Source organism: Strix aluco, chromosome 5 (genome assembly GCF_031877795.1).
Source record: "Strix aluco isolate bStrAlu1 chromosome 5, bStrAlu1.hap1, whole genome shotgun sequence".
Classification (NCBI taxonomy): Eukaryota; Metazoa; Chordata; class Aves; order Strigiformes; family Strigidae; genus Strix; species Strix aluco.
Window position 1 is genome coordinate 12,010,964 of NC_133935.1, and position 14,914 is coordinate 12,025,877.

General features: G+C 52.6%; 1 protein-coding gene across 8 annotated transcripts in view; it reads left to right on the forward strand.

Annotated features, from left to right (window-relative positions):
* The first annotated feature begins 1,186 nt into the window (after positions 1-1,186).
* Positions 1,187-14,914, forward strand: part of HIPK2 (homeodomain interacting protein kinase 2) — a 144,986-nt gene continuing 131,258 nt past the window's right edge. For 2 of the 8 annotated variants that reach the window (XM_074825964.1, XM_074825968.1), the window contains exon 1: positions 1,193-1,447. In XM_074825964.1, coding sequence (XP_074682065.1) covers positions 1,429-1,447 — 19 coding nt within the window. In that variant the 5' untranslated portion in view covers positions 1,193-1,428. Of the gene's footprint in view, positions 1,448-3,273; positions 3,688-14,914 lie in introns of those variants that run through there. The other 6 variants (XM_074825965.1, XM_074825961.1, XM_074825967.1 and 3 more) reach the window with 6 other exon arrangements.

Sequence of the window (14,914 nt, forward strand, 5' to 3'; positions counted from 1 at the left end):
AGACGGGAGTTAATGCAGGATCACAGCTCGAGGACTCGTTTCCACGTTTGCCAGAGGCTTTGCATGAGTCTCAGCTTCCTTGCCTGTGTAATGGGTACCTGGTGACTGACCTTCCTTTGTAAAGCTCCTGTCATGCAAAGGGGGCTCCGGATAATGTGGCTTCACCTACAGCTTTCCTGTGTGCACCGACAAAAATGATGCTGGTCGGGTTGGTGTTCCTACAGCAAGAGCTCAGAGATGGGTCTTTTAAATTTAAAAAAAAAAAAGGGGGGGGGGGTAGTGGCTGTCAATCTCTGTAAGTAAACACTTCTTTGATGTGGTTCCTTTTTTTTAAAAAACAAAAACACAACCCAATCCTAAAAGCAACAACGTATGTTTATTTTAAATGCATCCGCTAAATATTTACACTGCAAGCAAGCTAAATGAAAAAAAAGGATAAATTGGAACTTTTGTCAGTGAACCAGATTGTGAAATGCCTTGAGGGAATAGAAGATTTATTTGGGGAGAGGGGGAGAGGTAGGAATTTTCCATGCTATTGTAAAACATGAGCTCAAATTATATGATCCCCACAGCCAGTGAATTGCAAAGCTTCAATCAGCTGCCTTTTTTATTTTTTTTCCTTCCTCTCTTTTCTATAAAGAGGAGGGGGGGGGGGGAGACAGAAGTGTTTCACCAACTTCTGTTGACTGTTCCTTTTTTCTCCTGATTGAAATGTGTTGTTAAACAAGATCCCACATAATCTCAGCAGAGGGTTTCTCTCGCTCGCGCTCTCTCCTTCTGGGAAGCCGCGATCAGTGCCATCGGCGCTTGATTATTTGCAAACTCCCTTCGCTTTCCCCCCCCCCTTTTTTTTTTTTTTTTTTTTTCCCTCCTCTCTGTCTCGGTCTCCGTCTCCCTCTCTCTCCCTCCGTCTCTCTCTCCCTTTCTCTCACCCCCAGTGCAACTTTTGCAGGCGCCCCGGCACACGCAGCCATGCCGCGCTGAGAGCGGGGGCACCGCGCCAGCCCCCCTCCTTCCCTCCCTCCCTCCTTTCCTCCCTCCCTCCCTCTCTCCTTCCCTCCCTCTCTCCCTCCCTCCCTCCCTCCCCAGCGCCGCCGTCCCGAGCCGGGGGGGCCCCGCCGCCCGCTGCCCCTGTCCGGCCCCGCGCCTCGCCCCGGCCCCGGCCCCGGCCCGGCCCGGCCCGGCCCGGCGCCGCCGCCCCCCGCCCGCTCGCCCGCCCGCCCCGGCCGCGTCGGAGGGCCGGCAGCGGGGCTGGATGTGCCCGGCTCCCCCCGCGCTGAGGCGGGCAGCGATGCAGAAGGCAGGCGGCAGCTTCGCCTCCGCCGAGAGACACCCGCTCAAGATGGCAGATGTGTGTTGAGTTTGGGGGGCTGCGATCTCGCGTCGTTCGTGGCGGCGTTGCCATGAATAACAGGCGTCCTTGCACCGATGGCCCCCATGTACGAAGGTAAGCCCCGCACGGCACGGCACGGCACGGCCCGCCCTGCCGGCACCCCTCGCCCAGCCGCGGGGGAGGGCGGGGGGTGGTGGTGGGGGGAACCGGGGGTCCCCGGCCGCCCGCGGTTCGCCGTCCCCCCGGCGTTGTTGCGGGGAGGCTGGCGGCGGGGCACCCCCGCCCTGCCCGGCGCCCGGCGGGGAGCGGGTCGCGGCGCTGGTCGCCCCCCGGCTCTGCCCCCCCCCACCCACCCCCCCCCCCAGCCCTCCCCGGCCCCGCGGTCCCGGGCGCTCGGGCCCCGGCGGGGGGCGGTGGGTGAAGTCCGTGCCGGTGCCGAGCAGAACAATGAGGTGGACGGAGCTTGCCCTGCGCCTCCGTGTGTGCCTGCCCGCCCGCCTGCCCCTCGCTGCAGTTTCCATTTCCAGGACCGGCCACCCCGCTCCCTTCGCCGATTTCCCGGGAGTTCCCCCCACCGGGGCTCTCCTCCGGGGCGCGGAGACCCCGCGGGCAGCGGCGGCGGCTGGGGCTGCGGGCAGCCGCCTGTCAGCTCCTCCGGCTTCTGCTTCAGCCCAGCCTGGGCTGCGGCGAGAAACCCAAGTGCCCCAACTTAGTTTTTTCGGGTTGAAAAAAAAAAAAAAAAAATGGGGGAGGGTGTGCGTGTGTGTGTGTTAGACCGGTACGTATTTCAGGGTGGCTGTTTATATATATATATAAAAAAAATTAAATACATCAGGGTTAATTTAAATCCCCTCGCGATGTATTTATCCTCTCCCGTCACCCCTCCCGGCTCGGCGGTGCCCAGGGAGCGTTACATAAACCGGGGGGACATCCACCCGGCCGGCGATTTATCCCGCCCGGGGACCGGTCGGTCGGTGGCGGCGGAGGGGGCGGGGGGGGGGGACACGGCGACACACGGGGACACGGTACTTTTCTCCCTATGGCGAGGCCGGTAAAACTTATCTGAGGAGAAAATCGAGCCCGGGCTGCAGCGCCCGAGAGGAGGGCGCTCGGCGGGCGGTGTAAAGTTACCGGCCCGCCGGGTTATTTCTGGGCAGCCCCGGGCTCACCGGCGGTGCGGAGTCCGGACCCCGCGAGAGGCAAGGCAGACAAAGAGGAGCGTTTTCGGCAGCGGAGGGAGGACGGCCGTCCCTCCCCGCCCTCGCCGCTGCCGGGCACCGGGCTGCCGGAGCCCGGGGGCGGCGGCGCCGCCGGGGGCGGGGAGGCGGCCGTAGGGGGGACGCGGAGGGGCGTTGGGGGCGGCGGCGGGGCCCTGCGCGGCGGCGGGCCGGTGCCGGTGCCGGCGGAGGGGCCGCGGCGGGCCCGGGGTGCCGGTGGGGGCCGGCCCGCCGACAGCGCCCTCTGCCGGCCGCGCCGCCGAGCGGCCTCGGCCCCCGGGCCCGGGCAGCCCCCCCCCCCCCGCCTCCACCCCCCCCCCCCCACCGAGCCCGGGCCGCCCCCGGCGCCTCCACGGCAGCGGGCGGCCGCGGGGGCCTGCCGCGGGCAGGGGGAGGCCGCCGCCGCCGCCTGGCCGCCGCCCCCGGTCGCGGCGGGGGCTCGCGGCCGCGGCGCGTACCTGCCCGGTCCCCGCCCGCAGCCCCCCGCCGGGCCGGGCCGCGCCGGGCCGGGCCTGTCGTCCCTCCCCGCCACCCCGGAACGGCCCCGGGGCACCGGCGGGCCGGTGCGGCCTGCCCGGCACCGCACCGCCCCGCACCGCCCGCCGCTGAGCCTGCCCAGCCCCTCCCGGGCGGGCGCCGCCGGCAGGGTGGGTAATGCGGCGATTCCTCTGAAGTTCGCTCCTCGCCGGGCCGCATCCCCCCGGGCGGAGCGGAGCGGTGCCCGGCGGCGGCCGGGGGCGGAGTGAGGCGCGGGGCCTGCGGTCAGCCCGGCCGCGCTCCCATTCCCGGCGCGCCGCAGCGGGCGCCCGCCGAGCGCCGGCACGGCCGCCTCCCCGGAGCCGGGCAGGGCAGGGCAGGGCAGGGAGCGGCGAGGAGGCCTCGGCCGCAGCCGGGGCGGGCAGGGCGCCGGCTTCCTCCCGGCGAGGAGGCGGCGGTGCCGCACCGAAGCGTGCGGTGGAAGTTTAGCGGTTCCTTAGAGCATCCTAACTTCAGCGGCGCCCGTGCTTCTGCCTGACTGGAAAAAGCGAGCGGATGGAAAAAATGCCCTGAAAAGCAACCCGTAAAAAGAAATTCCCAGCGACCGATGCAGGAGGGTCCGCGGCCAGGCTCTGCAGCGCGCCTCAAGCCTTAAAGTAGGTGAATATCCCAAATGGCAGGAGCCAGCAGGTAGCGTAAAGGCTGACAGGGATTGTTTTATCTGTTTTGTGTTGCAGCACGTTTGCGGGTTAAATTGCTGCTGGATGGCTTCGAGGGAGGCGGAGGAGGGGTTAATGAATGTTTTTCGCCTCCTAGTTGCCATGAGAGGTCCTTCGAATTCCCTGCAATATCGCAGTGCATAGATAAAAACTTACTTATCGCAGGGGATGCGATTTCCTCCTTGGAAGGAGGCAAGGACTGCCGTCCTCCCTTACGAGCCTCACGTTGTGTGCGTAGCTGGCCTGGCCTGTCACCTTCCTTTGGAGCATCAGGTACAGTCAGGCCGCCGAGGAGAGCGCAGGAGCCGAGGGGTTGGAGCAGCGCTGCAGCGGGCAGTCGCTCCTCTGGTCCTGCCCTTGACCGAGCGGTCTTGGGTGGCACGCACGGACACCCACCGCCACCACCGCAAGGCAGGCGAGGGTAGGTGAAACAGTATCTCCACCCTACGGATTTCAGAACATAGGCTCTTTGACAGAAAAGGCACCCCGGGAGGAAATGTGACACCTTGGAGGCCTTATGAAATGGTTCCAGTAGAAATTTAAGTGAGTGATAACATAGAGCACATGCACAAAGTCACCTGCCTTTCTCAACGTGTAGGTGAGGGTGGTGTGTGCCTGTGCTGAGCAGCTGGCTTAAATACCGGTTCTGGGAACAGAACCATGCCTCACCTGATATTAATAGGCGAGGCATGATAAATAAGTGAATATCTGCTGTGAAATCCTTCCCCCCACACACTGTGCAAGGAGAATTTTCCCATTCGTTTTAAGGAATTCGGAGTTTTTGCTGTCGTCTTCTCCTCTGCTGGGTTTTTCTCATTCATTTTTTTCCGGGTATTGCAGAGCTGAGCAGTAAAATGAAGGACATAAAACCCTACCAAGTAAAATAAAACAGAAGTAACACCGCCACACAATGTTTGACCTGGATTTTAGTTTCGATTGTGAGCCGTACAGGGAAATGTGTTGAGCGTCAAAGCGGCCCTCATCAGGTATAATCCTGCATGGCCTCTGCTCCAGAGTTGGGGCAAACTAATGGCCACTGTCCCGCTGAGCACCGGAGATGCAGCTTCCTCAGGGGCAGCTGTATCGGCTTCAGAGGAGGTGAATGGCTTGAGGCAAGCGAGAATCGGGTTCTTCAGAGTCTCCTCTAGGCAGCGTTTCCCTTGCTGTGCAAAATCATTATTGGTGCGCTCGTCGTGTGACGTTTTCTCCTGTGTAGAGGACAAGAGCCAGGGTCTGTGGACCAGGGGAGACCCCATTTTAAGAGGACCTACTGCTAGATGTCACCAGTGCCTGGGCTGTGGGTAGCTTTCTGCCCTGGGTGGGTGCCTCCGGTGATTTCCTGGATGCCTCATACCTGGCATCCTTCAGAATTGCGTAAAAAGAAGTGTTTATGTGCCTTAACCTTTATTTTCTAAACAGTGATTACCTCTGTTTTGGTTTTGTTCCTCTTTGCTTTGCTTTTTACTTATTCTTGACAACTTTGTTGCAACGCATGGTGTATTTTTAGCAGCCGTGTCGGTAGTTTTCTATGTGGGTGGCTTATGGAATTAATCTGGGTAATATTTGTAAATTGCACCTCGCCACCGGTGCCGCTGCTGGAGCTCAGCACAGGCAGGAACCTGCCTGCACGCTGTCCTTGTCACACGAGGGGCTGGGAAGCCTGAAAATCCGACCCTGAATGCGGCATGGATCAGATCCAGTTTAATGCCAGGAACAGGCCAGCCCTGCTGGGTTTTGAATGCATCCTCAAATCTCGTTAAAGCGAACAAAACTTGCTCATCGGGGAGGCGGCACCAGTGAGGCAGAGTAAAGGTCTTTACCCCAAAGTTCGTGCAGGGAGATGATAACTCAGAGGTGCTTCCTGTTTATGAATTAATAACCAAGGGCTTAAGCTAAGTCAATGGTGGGACAAAAAGCATAAGTTTTTATTAGCTCAGGATATGGCTATAGCCAGGATAACAGCCCCCTCCAGTTATAATTATTGTTCTTATCATGCTGCAGCATCTAGCGATTAAATGGGTTTGAGATGTGATGGGTGAAAAATGCTGGTTTTATTTTCGGAGGCGGAAAGAGCACTGCTGGGATCAGGGGCCGGGGCAAGCAGACAAACAACGTGCTTGGACAAAGAGGCAGGCGCAGTCATTGGCCCTTGGACTTCGTGCAGCATGTTCCTCTGCATGGCTGTAGCAGGTAGGGAGAACCCTGTTGGCTTCAGCTGGACACCTCAGCTGGCCTGGAAAATGAAGTAATTTTCATTTTCCTGTGCCTCGGTTTCCCCATTTACCCTGTGGTTGCTATTTACCTCCTGCTTTCACATGGTGCTTTGAAACTACTGGATGTGGTTTCATCCAGACTGGGTAAGAGCTGGCTGTGCACCCTGATCGGTGTAGGTCTTCTACCGATGGGGGATAGCCCAGAGACCTCCCTGATGCCTGTGAGAGTTTTGAACTTGGGTCAACCTCTGGAAGTTAGACCATATATTTGGAGGCAGGTAACTTGGTTGGCTAAGCGAATAAGCCTCGGTTTTGGCCACATCACAGCAATGATGTGTAAAAGTGTGTGAATATTTGGTCAGAAGGAAAGCTCTGGGATGTCAAATCATGGAAGGATTGGTGACCTAAGCATGGAGGTAAATCCCTGTCCTGATTCCTGGCCTCACCCAGTGGGTCTCAGGTGATGGTGTTAGAGCAGTCCTGCCAGATGGCAAGGGCAAGTTCAGCCACCTTCTGCTCGCGCTGGGCTGAGAGACACCGGTATGAGGCAGATTAGACCACTTAGGTGCAGGTGTTGAGGCAGCTGGGCTAGCACGTTCCTTTGGGCAAGACTCCCGAGGAGGAGAGTTTGCAAAGGCATTCAGTGGTGGGCTGACAGCTATTATGGTGTCCCTATCCCTGTGTCTGTAGAGGATGGGTAGGCTGAGACTGGATGTTTTTGAAAGTTCCACCCTTTTCCTCTCTGATCCCAATTTAAGAAGATATTTTAAGGTCTGTGCCTAAATTTAAGCTCACAGGCAGTGCTGCTGACTTCATTAGAATTGTTTGTCTTTAAAGCTGGCCACATGCTGAAGTACCTTTCTGACTCATGGCCTCTATAGCTTAATCAGTCCATTTATAAAAATGAGGCTGTTTCCTCACCCTTACTAGGAAATCTCTGCCCTCTGAATGTGAAATATTATTTATAGGGCTTTTTCTTGCTTTTGGAAGGTTAACTGGTGGATAACAAGAAGTGAGAATTAAAGGCTGTTTAGAGAAAAGGTTGTTTCTTCAGCTATTTACATACCCTGCCATGGACCTAGGTGTTTAACAGGAGGCCTTCTCTTTTGAAACTATTCCCCCTAGCAGTACAGAGTTCAGCTTTTGTTTTGAAAATAAACCCAGGTGATAATTTCACTCCAGATGGTAGGGCATTTAGCAATTTTTCTGTTCGTCGTGGGGGAAGAGTAGAGGCATGTTACTGCTTTCACCCGTTTACAGCACAGAGAGCGCACATAAATCCTCCTTCATTTGGCCACATCAGCAACTGAGGTCCTTCTTCTGGAAAGCACAGGTGCGTGTATTTTGGGACCACTCTTGAATTCAGGAGCCTTCCAAGCTGGGTAATTTCTGTGGTAAGCTTCTGAGACTTCCCCACCTCCACAGGTGAGTGGAGGAGCAGCCCCTGTCTCTCTAGGCTGACAAGGACATCACCACATTGCGAAATACCTTGGAGAGTCCAGAGTCAGGGCTAAAAGAATTACAAAGCCATGCCATTAGAATTTATTTATTGAATGGAAGTAATAATAAGCTGTAATAATTGTGTTTATACAGTTGCTGTATATGTTCAAGGTGCTATATAAAGAGTGGCTGTCTGATCAAGGCACTGACAGAATGATGCCAAGAAATGGAGTCTTTCACTTATTTGAAGGAAGGGTACAAAATAGACAGTGGGAGGCAAGCATCATCAAGATGTGAGCCCCTCAAGCTGTTCCTGGGCTTGATTCTGATTTCGGATCATAGTGTAGGTCAGCAACAGTGCCAGTGAAACCCAGGGAGCTATGCAGGAGGCAAGTGCCGTCTCCGTGCAGCGAGTGTTGGCCTGTCTGCGTTGCGTTTTGTAGGGAGAGGGAGTTTTATGCTGGGTGAAGGATGGCATAGTCTGCTCCCTTGGTTTCCTTCAGCATTTCCCACTGAATGGGAGATTTGCTTGAAGAAGCTGAAGCTCACTCTTTATTCATGCCTTGTTCTCTGTCGTGCTCACCTTCCAGTGCCTGTGCTGATATCCGTCTCTGGAAAGATGCAGTGAGAGCAATCACTTACAGCTCCTACCCTGAAAAGCGGGAAAGGTCACCCCGCAAGGCAGTGGTATTTACCAGAGATACTTGGGAAACTCAGAAGGGCAGCTGTCTTCCCTGTTCATTACAACCTTTAATCCTTAAAGGCATTAGCAAGACCTGGAACAACGGTGTTACACAGCGGTACCCTGCAGGCTGATGTCTTCTCCGGTTCTAAACACAGACAGGTTTATCTTGGTCTGTGGGCTATGCTGAAATGCTGAAGAAACTTAGTTCTCACTGAAATCATTGAAATCATAGGAAGTGGGCATAGGAAAGACTTCAGAAAGTTTTTCGAAGCAGGATGTACCATACCAAATGCATGCTTGTCCAGCATGTTCTCTAACATGCTCGTACAGCATATTCTCCGTGTATGGAGGGTCCACAGCCTGCCCAGGCTGTCATTGCTGCCTTTAGCTATTGTTGTCATCGAAAAGATTTTACCTTTTCTGTAACTCTGCTCTGTTTTGCTTGCTGTGATTCCTTGTCCTATCGACAGTGGGTATGGAAAAACTATTCCTTCCTCTTTGTCATTTCTCTCCTTGGCTTTGTGTTCCTTAGGCTAAATCCCCTCTCAGATAGATCCTTCAGCTCTTTCAGCTCTGACCATCCTCCTAGTTCAGCTGGTCCACCTCTCTTGAATGGCACTACTAGAGCTTTACCTGGGGTCCTGCGCTGGCAAGTAGAGCAGAAGTGTTCCTTCACGTCTCTTACAGGCAGTGCTCCTGTTTGGTTTAACTTTTGCACCGTGACATCGTTCATCTGTGTGTAGCTTGTGGCTCCCAGATCCTGTCCAAGAGGTCTGATGCTTTGTGAGCCATTTTCTATCCTGTATGTGTGGAGCTACACTTTCCTACCTAAGCGTATGATTTCTGTATTTGTCCCATTTGAATTTCAACCTGTAATTTTCAATTTGTCAGGATTGTTTTGAATTCTAATCTAATTCCCCTGACTTTGCAGTCCCTTCCTGCTTGGTGTCACCTGCCAATTTAAAAAAAGCACAATCTCTGTTTCTTCACCAAGATCAGCTTCGTTTTCCACTGTACGGTCCCAAATAGAAAGCACAGAAGAGAAGAAATTGTTTCATAAAAAATAGGAATAGAACCTAGCACCCAAAATATAAAATAAACTAAAAAACCGAAAACGCTTGGCATTGTTTTCAGACCTCCTTTTGCTTTCCTTTGGAGCTTTTGAAGTATTCCTAAGAACATTTGTATTTGCTGTAGCGGTGCCAGTGCCAAACAAAAGCAGGATCTTACTGCACCAGGCATGACATTGACATGAAGGGGTAGATAGTTCCCACCTGTAATTTGCATTTTATGTAGATGAAGACACAGGAGGGTGGATTATACAAACCGGCTGGGGACTTTGGGGAGAGGAAATCACAATGTGAAGGTTTCCTTAAACATTTTTTGACAGGGGTTTGTTTGGGGAAGGGAAGGGTGGGCTGGAGGTTGAGAAGTAAGGAAATAGGTCAGCAACAAGAGAGAAAAGGATGAGAGAGACGGGTGGGGAGGGAAGGTGAGGACAAGTGACTGTGACAGGAGAGAGGGAGGTGATCACCGAGAAGTACAGGGCTGAGGCAGTCACAGCCAAGGCCAGCAAGGAACAGAAAGTTGAGTGAATTGCTGAAGATCCTGGCTTGGAGTGTTTTCGCAGCTGTCCTTACTGACTTAAGTCTCCCAGGCTTTTTTCCCTGCATTTGCCTCTAACATCTTTGGAGGGGAAGGTGGGCGAGGACGGGAGATATCAGCATTAGGATATAGGTGCTAGGTGGCATAGAGAGCCTGCCTAGGGATTTCATAGCTGGAGCTGAGACTGGTGACAAAACTAATGCTATAGCATTCCCATAAGATCTTTGATCCTGGTCTTCATGCTCAGGAAATCCTGATGAGGCAGAGATTAGCCAAAACACCAGCACTTTTCATTGATCTGAGATCCTTGTGGTTTCCTCCCTTGCTGCCATTGCCCTTCCCATGACAAAGGTGTCTGTGCAGGACAAATTTTATCTGCTCTCCTCCTCCCTGGCAGGCCCCACATGCTGAATTTTCCCACAGCCTCCACGTGATGTCTTTAAGGGCACATGTCCCACCCTCTGTCCCCATGTCTGCCCTAATCTCACCATCAGTCCAGCTGACCAAAATGGGTAGGAGCGTGGCGGCACAGTCATCAGCACCTAAATTCATGGGTGAGAACCACACGTGCATCATACCGACACAGTTGTGCGTGGCCTGAAGGCTGGGTGCAGTTTGAGTGTATGAGGCTCAACATACTGTTCTCTCTAGTAGCAGGTCATGTATGTCAGTACATTTGGCAGCGAGTCTATAAGATTATGGTTTTTCTCTTGGGTGAATAGGGCAGGAAGAGCTCTATTTTTGCTTATAGTTTGGGGTCAGGGTGTTTATTTGCTACTGGATATGATCCAGTGGATTCAGTTCGTCTCTGCGCAGAGAGGAAACAGCAGAGAGGAAACAGTCTAGGAGGTTCCTGGAGTGTGTGGAAGATAACTTCCTGACACAGCTGATGAGTGAGCCAACTAGGGAAGGCGCCCCGCTGGACCTGTTGTTTGCGAACAGAGAAGGACTTGTGGGTGATGTGACAGTTGGAGGCCGTCTTGGGCACAGCGATCATGAAATGATAGCATATTTGATTCTTGGAGGAGTAAGGAGGGGGGTCAGCAGAACTGCTGCCTTGGACTTCTAGAGGGCAGACTTTGCCCTGTTTAGGAGCCTGGTTGATGGAGTCCCTTGGGGGGCATTCCTGAAGGGCAAAGGAGTCCAGGAAGGCTGGACACTATTCAAGAAGAAAATCTTCAAGGCATAGGAGCAGGCTGTCCCTATGTGCTGAAAGACAAGCCGATGGGTTCAGCCTGGCCTGGCTGAACAGAGAGCTCAGGAAAAAACTCAGGGGGAAAAAAAGGAGAGTTTATGATCTTTGGGAGAAGAGGCAGGTAACTTAGGACTACGAAGATGTCATGAGGTTATGCACGGGAAAAAATTAGGGAGAAAATTAGAAGGGCCAAAGCCCAACCAGAGCTTAATCTGGCTACTGCTGTAGAAGACAATAAAAAATGCTTCTATAAGGAGGGCTAAGGAGAATCTCCATCCTTTATTGGATGCGGGGGGAAACATAGTGACGTAGGTTGGGGAAAAGGCTGAGGTACTTAATGCCTTCTTTGCCTCAGTCTTTAATAGTAAGACCAGTTGTTGCCGGGGTACCCAACCCCCTGAGCAGGAAGACAGGAACGGGCAGCAGAATGAAGCCCCCATAATCCAAGGGGTTAGGAACCTGCTACACCACTTAGACACACGCAAGTCTATGGAGCTGGATGGGATCCACCAAGGGTACTGAGGGAGCTGGCAGAAGTGCTCACCAAGCCACTTTCAATCATTTATCAGCAGTCCTGGCTAACCGGGGAGGTTCTAATTGATTGGAAGTTGGCAAATGTGACACCCATCTACAAGAAGGACTGGAAGGAGGATCTGGGGAACTGAAGGCCTGTCAGTCTGATGTTGGTGCCGGGGAAGGTTATGGAGCAGATCATCTTGAGTGCCATCACGTGGCACGTACGGGACAACCAGGTGATCAGGCCCAGTCAGCATGGGTTTATGAAAGGCAGGTCCTGCTTGACAAACCTGATCTCCTTCTTTGACAAGGTGACCTGCTTAGTGGATGAGGAAAAGACTGTGGATGTTGTCTACTTAGACTTTAGTAAAGCCTTTGACATTGTTTCCTGCAGCATTCTCCTGGAGAAACTAGCTGCTTATGGCTTGGATGAGTGTACTCTTTGCTGGTGAGAAACTGGCTGGATGGCCAGGCCCAAAGAGTGGTGGTGAATGGAGTTAAATCCAGCTGATAGCCGGTCACAAGTGGTGTTCCCCAGGGCTCAGAACTGGGGCCAGTTCTGTTTAACATCTTTATCAATGATCTGAACGAGAGGATCAAATGCACCCTCACTAAGTTTGCAGACAACATCAACTTGGGTGGGAGTGTTGATCTGCTTGAGGGTAGGAAGGCTCTACAGAGGGATCTGGACAGGCTGGATCAGTGGGTTGAGGCCAACTGTATGAGGTGCAGTAAGGCTCAGTGCTGGGTCCTGCACTTGGGTCACAATCATCCCATGCAACACTACAGGCTTGGGGGAGAGTGGCTGGAAAGCTGCCAGGTGGAAAAGGGCCTGGGGGTGTTGGTGAACAGCCAGCTCAATATGAGCCGGCAGTGTGCCCAGGTGGCCAAGGCCACTAGCCTCCTGGCTTGTATCAGAAATAGTGTGGCCAACAGACTAGGAAAGTGCTTGTCCCCCCTCTACTTGGCACTGGTGAGGCCACACCTTGAATACTGTGTTCACTTTTGGTCCCTTTACTACAAGAAAGACATTGGGGTGCTGGAGTGTGTCCAGAGAAGGGCAGTGAAGCCGATGAAGGGTCTACAGCCCAAGTCTTATGAGGAGCAGCTGAGGGAACTGGGGGTGTTTAGTCTGGAGAAATGAGACTCAGGGGAGACCTTATCGCTCTCTACAACTACCTGAAAGGAGGTTGTAGCAAGGTGGGTGTTGATCTCTTCTCCCAAGCAACAGGTGATGGGACAAGAGGAAGTGGCCTCAGATTGCACCAGGGAAGGTTTAGATTGGATATTAGAAAAAATTTCTTCACTGAAACGCTTGTCAAGCACTGGAACAGGCTGCCCAGGGAAGTGACTGAGTCACCATCCCTGGAGTTATTTAAAAGACCTGTAGATGTGGTGCTTAGGGACATGGTTTAGCGGTGGACTTGGCAGTGCTAGGTTAGCATTGGACTTGATGATCTTAAAGGTCTTTTACAACCTAAATGATTCTATGATTCTGTTTATTTTTGCTTGAAGATATGACTTTTTTTTTTCTAGTTACCAGTCGTATAGGCACACGCAACAGCTGATAGCCAGCAAGCTCCCTAACTATTAGCTGCATTGGTGGGGTGTTACGCTAATACTTCTGGAGAGAATGTTACAGCAGACGATGGAGTGGGTTGATGGAGACTTGGACTCTAGCAGCAAGGCTCAAAAAATATCCAGTCCTAGAAAACTTGCAGAACATTTCAGAGAAAGTTTGGTTTTTCAGGAAGCTCCTTTAGCTTTCCCAGAATATTTTTACTTGTAGGCAAAATTTGTAAGCATTCTTTATTTTTAAAACGTGGTTTATATTCTGCTCTTGTCTGCGGCAGCGCCAGCACCGTCGACGTATTTATCTTTTCCCTGTTAACACTTGCCGTTCCTGGAACGTCTCCTGCTCAGCAGCTGTTTGTAGGTGGTTTTTTTCTCTCCCATCATCATGTACCTTTCCTTCCTGTTCAAGGCATCCATAAACCTCTCGTAGTGACATCATAGCTGTTTCCATAGCAACAGATTATGATACTAGAACAGAGGATAATATCAAACAGGAGGAGGAAGAGATAAATTATGGTGTTTGTGTGCGTGTGTCTGAGGGCTTGATTATATTCCTACATCTCTTCTGAGGATGTTGTCTGCCTGGTTTCTCCTCTGTTTATCTTACATCCCTTTTAAAGGTTAGGAAAAAGCAAAGGGAAAAAAAAAGATCTGGAGGTCAGAACAATACAGACGCATATTTTTGGTCTCTGTGTAAACCTAGTAGGCCGAGATTTATTTTTTTATCTCCGTGGTAGTTCTCCTGTGTCTCCTGAGAGTAATCTAGTCTGGAGAAAACTTGGAGGCACAACAGTCTCCTGGTGCACCTTCACTTTTATTTTAATTACAAATTTTTTTGTGGCCCCTAGCAGCTGAGATCTTAAGTCAAAGATCTCTGTGCTGCTTGTTTTCCAAAAGATGGACAAATGTGGCATGGCATTGCCCCAGAGAGCTCGCAACCTGTATTTGAGAAAGGATGTGACAGGTGCTCAAATCAGCCAGAGCTGGCATGGGGAGAGAAGGGAAAAGTACCCAAAAGAAGGATATGAGCAGAAGTATGATCTCCAGGCAGTGCTCCAGCCTGCCCAGAGAGTCGTCGTGGCAGAGGTGGTCTGAGCCTCACCCCAGTGTTAGCTTGTCACAGTGATGTTTCTGGAAGAGCTGTGCTGGTAGTGGGTCAGGGGCCTGGTTTGTGACCATCTGCATGGTTCTTCCATGGCTTCAGGCTGTTCCCCTGACAGGAGCTGACAGCAGCAGGATTGCAGAAGGACGAGTATCTCTGCTGCTCCGTGCTTACATTGGTAGGAAGACTATCTGTTTGCTTAACACATGAGGCTGGAGGTAAAGAACGTCCAGCTAAAATGCATGGGGTTTTATTTTCTCCTAGGCAGCATTTACTGTTGACAAATTCCAAATAGTTTGGCAAGGATTTTCAGCAGGTTTCTGTTTTGCCTCCAAATAGCGGTAGTTTCTGGCCAGCATTGCTACTTTCCTATTTAGATGATTGACTTCAGAAGCTGGAGAAAAAATTCCAAGAAAGCCCTCTTAGATATCCTCATAACTCTGTGTGTGTGTGCAATCTTTAATCTTCCTCTGGTGGTAAAATTTCTGGGGAGTTAAATGGCCATTGCTAGTCTTCAAAATACCCAGAGTAGGGTCATCTCTAACATAGCAAATCTTTGGTGATGGTCTTGAGCACCTTAACATTGAAAAACAGTTTTGATCCCATGCTTAGGCACTCTGGTGTCCCAGGGAGGAGTGCAGGGGAGGGATCTGAGCAGAGCAGTAATAGGTAACGTGTCAGCTAGTTCAGCGATGCAATAGCGTAGGGGAGCATGTAATGGGGCTCATTCCATTATGGGAGTACAGTGACGTGCTGCAGGATGAGCCCTGGGTCAGCAGCAGAGGAGCACTGGGGTTAGGTGATGCCCAGTGCTCAGGAGCTTCCTGGCATCTGGGC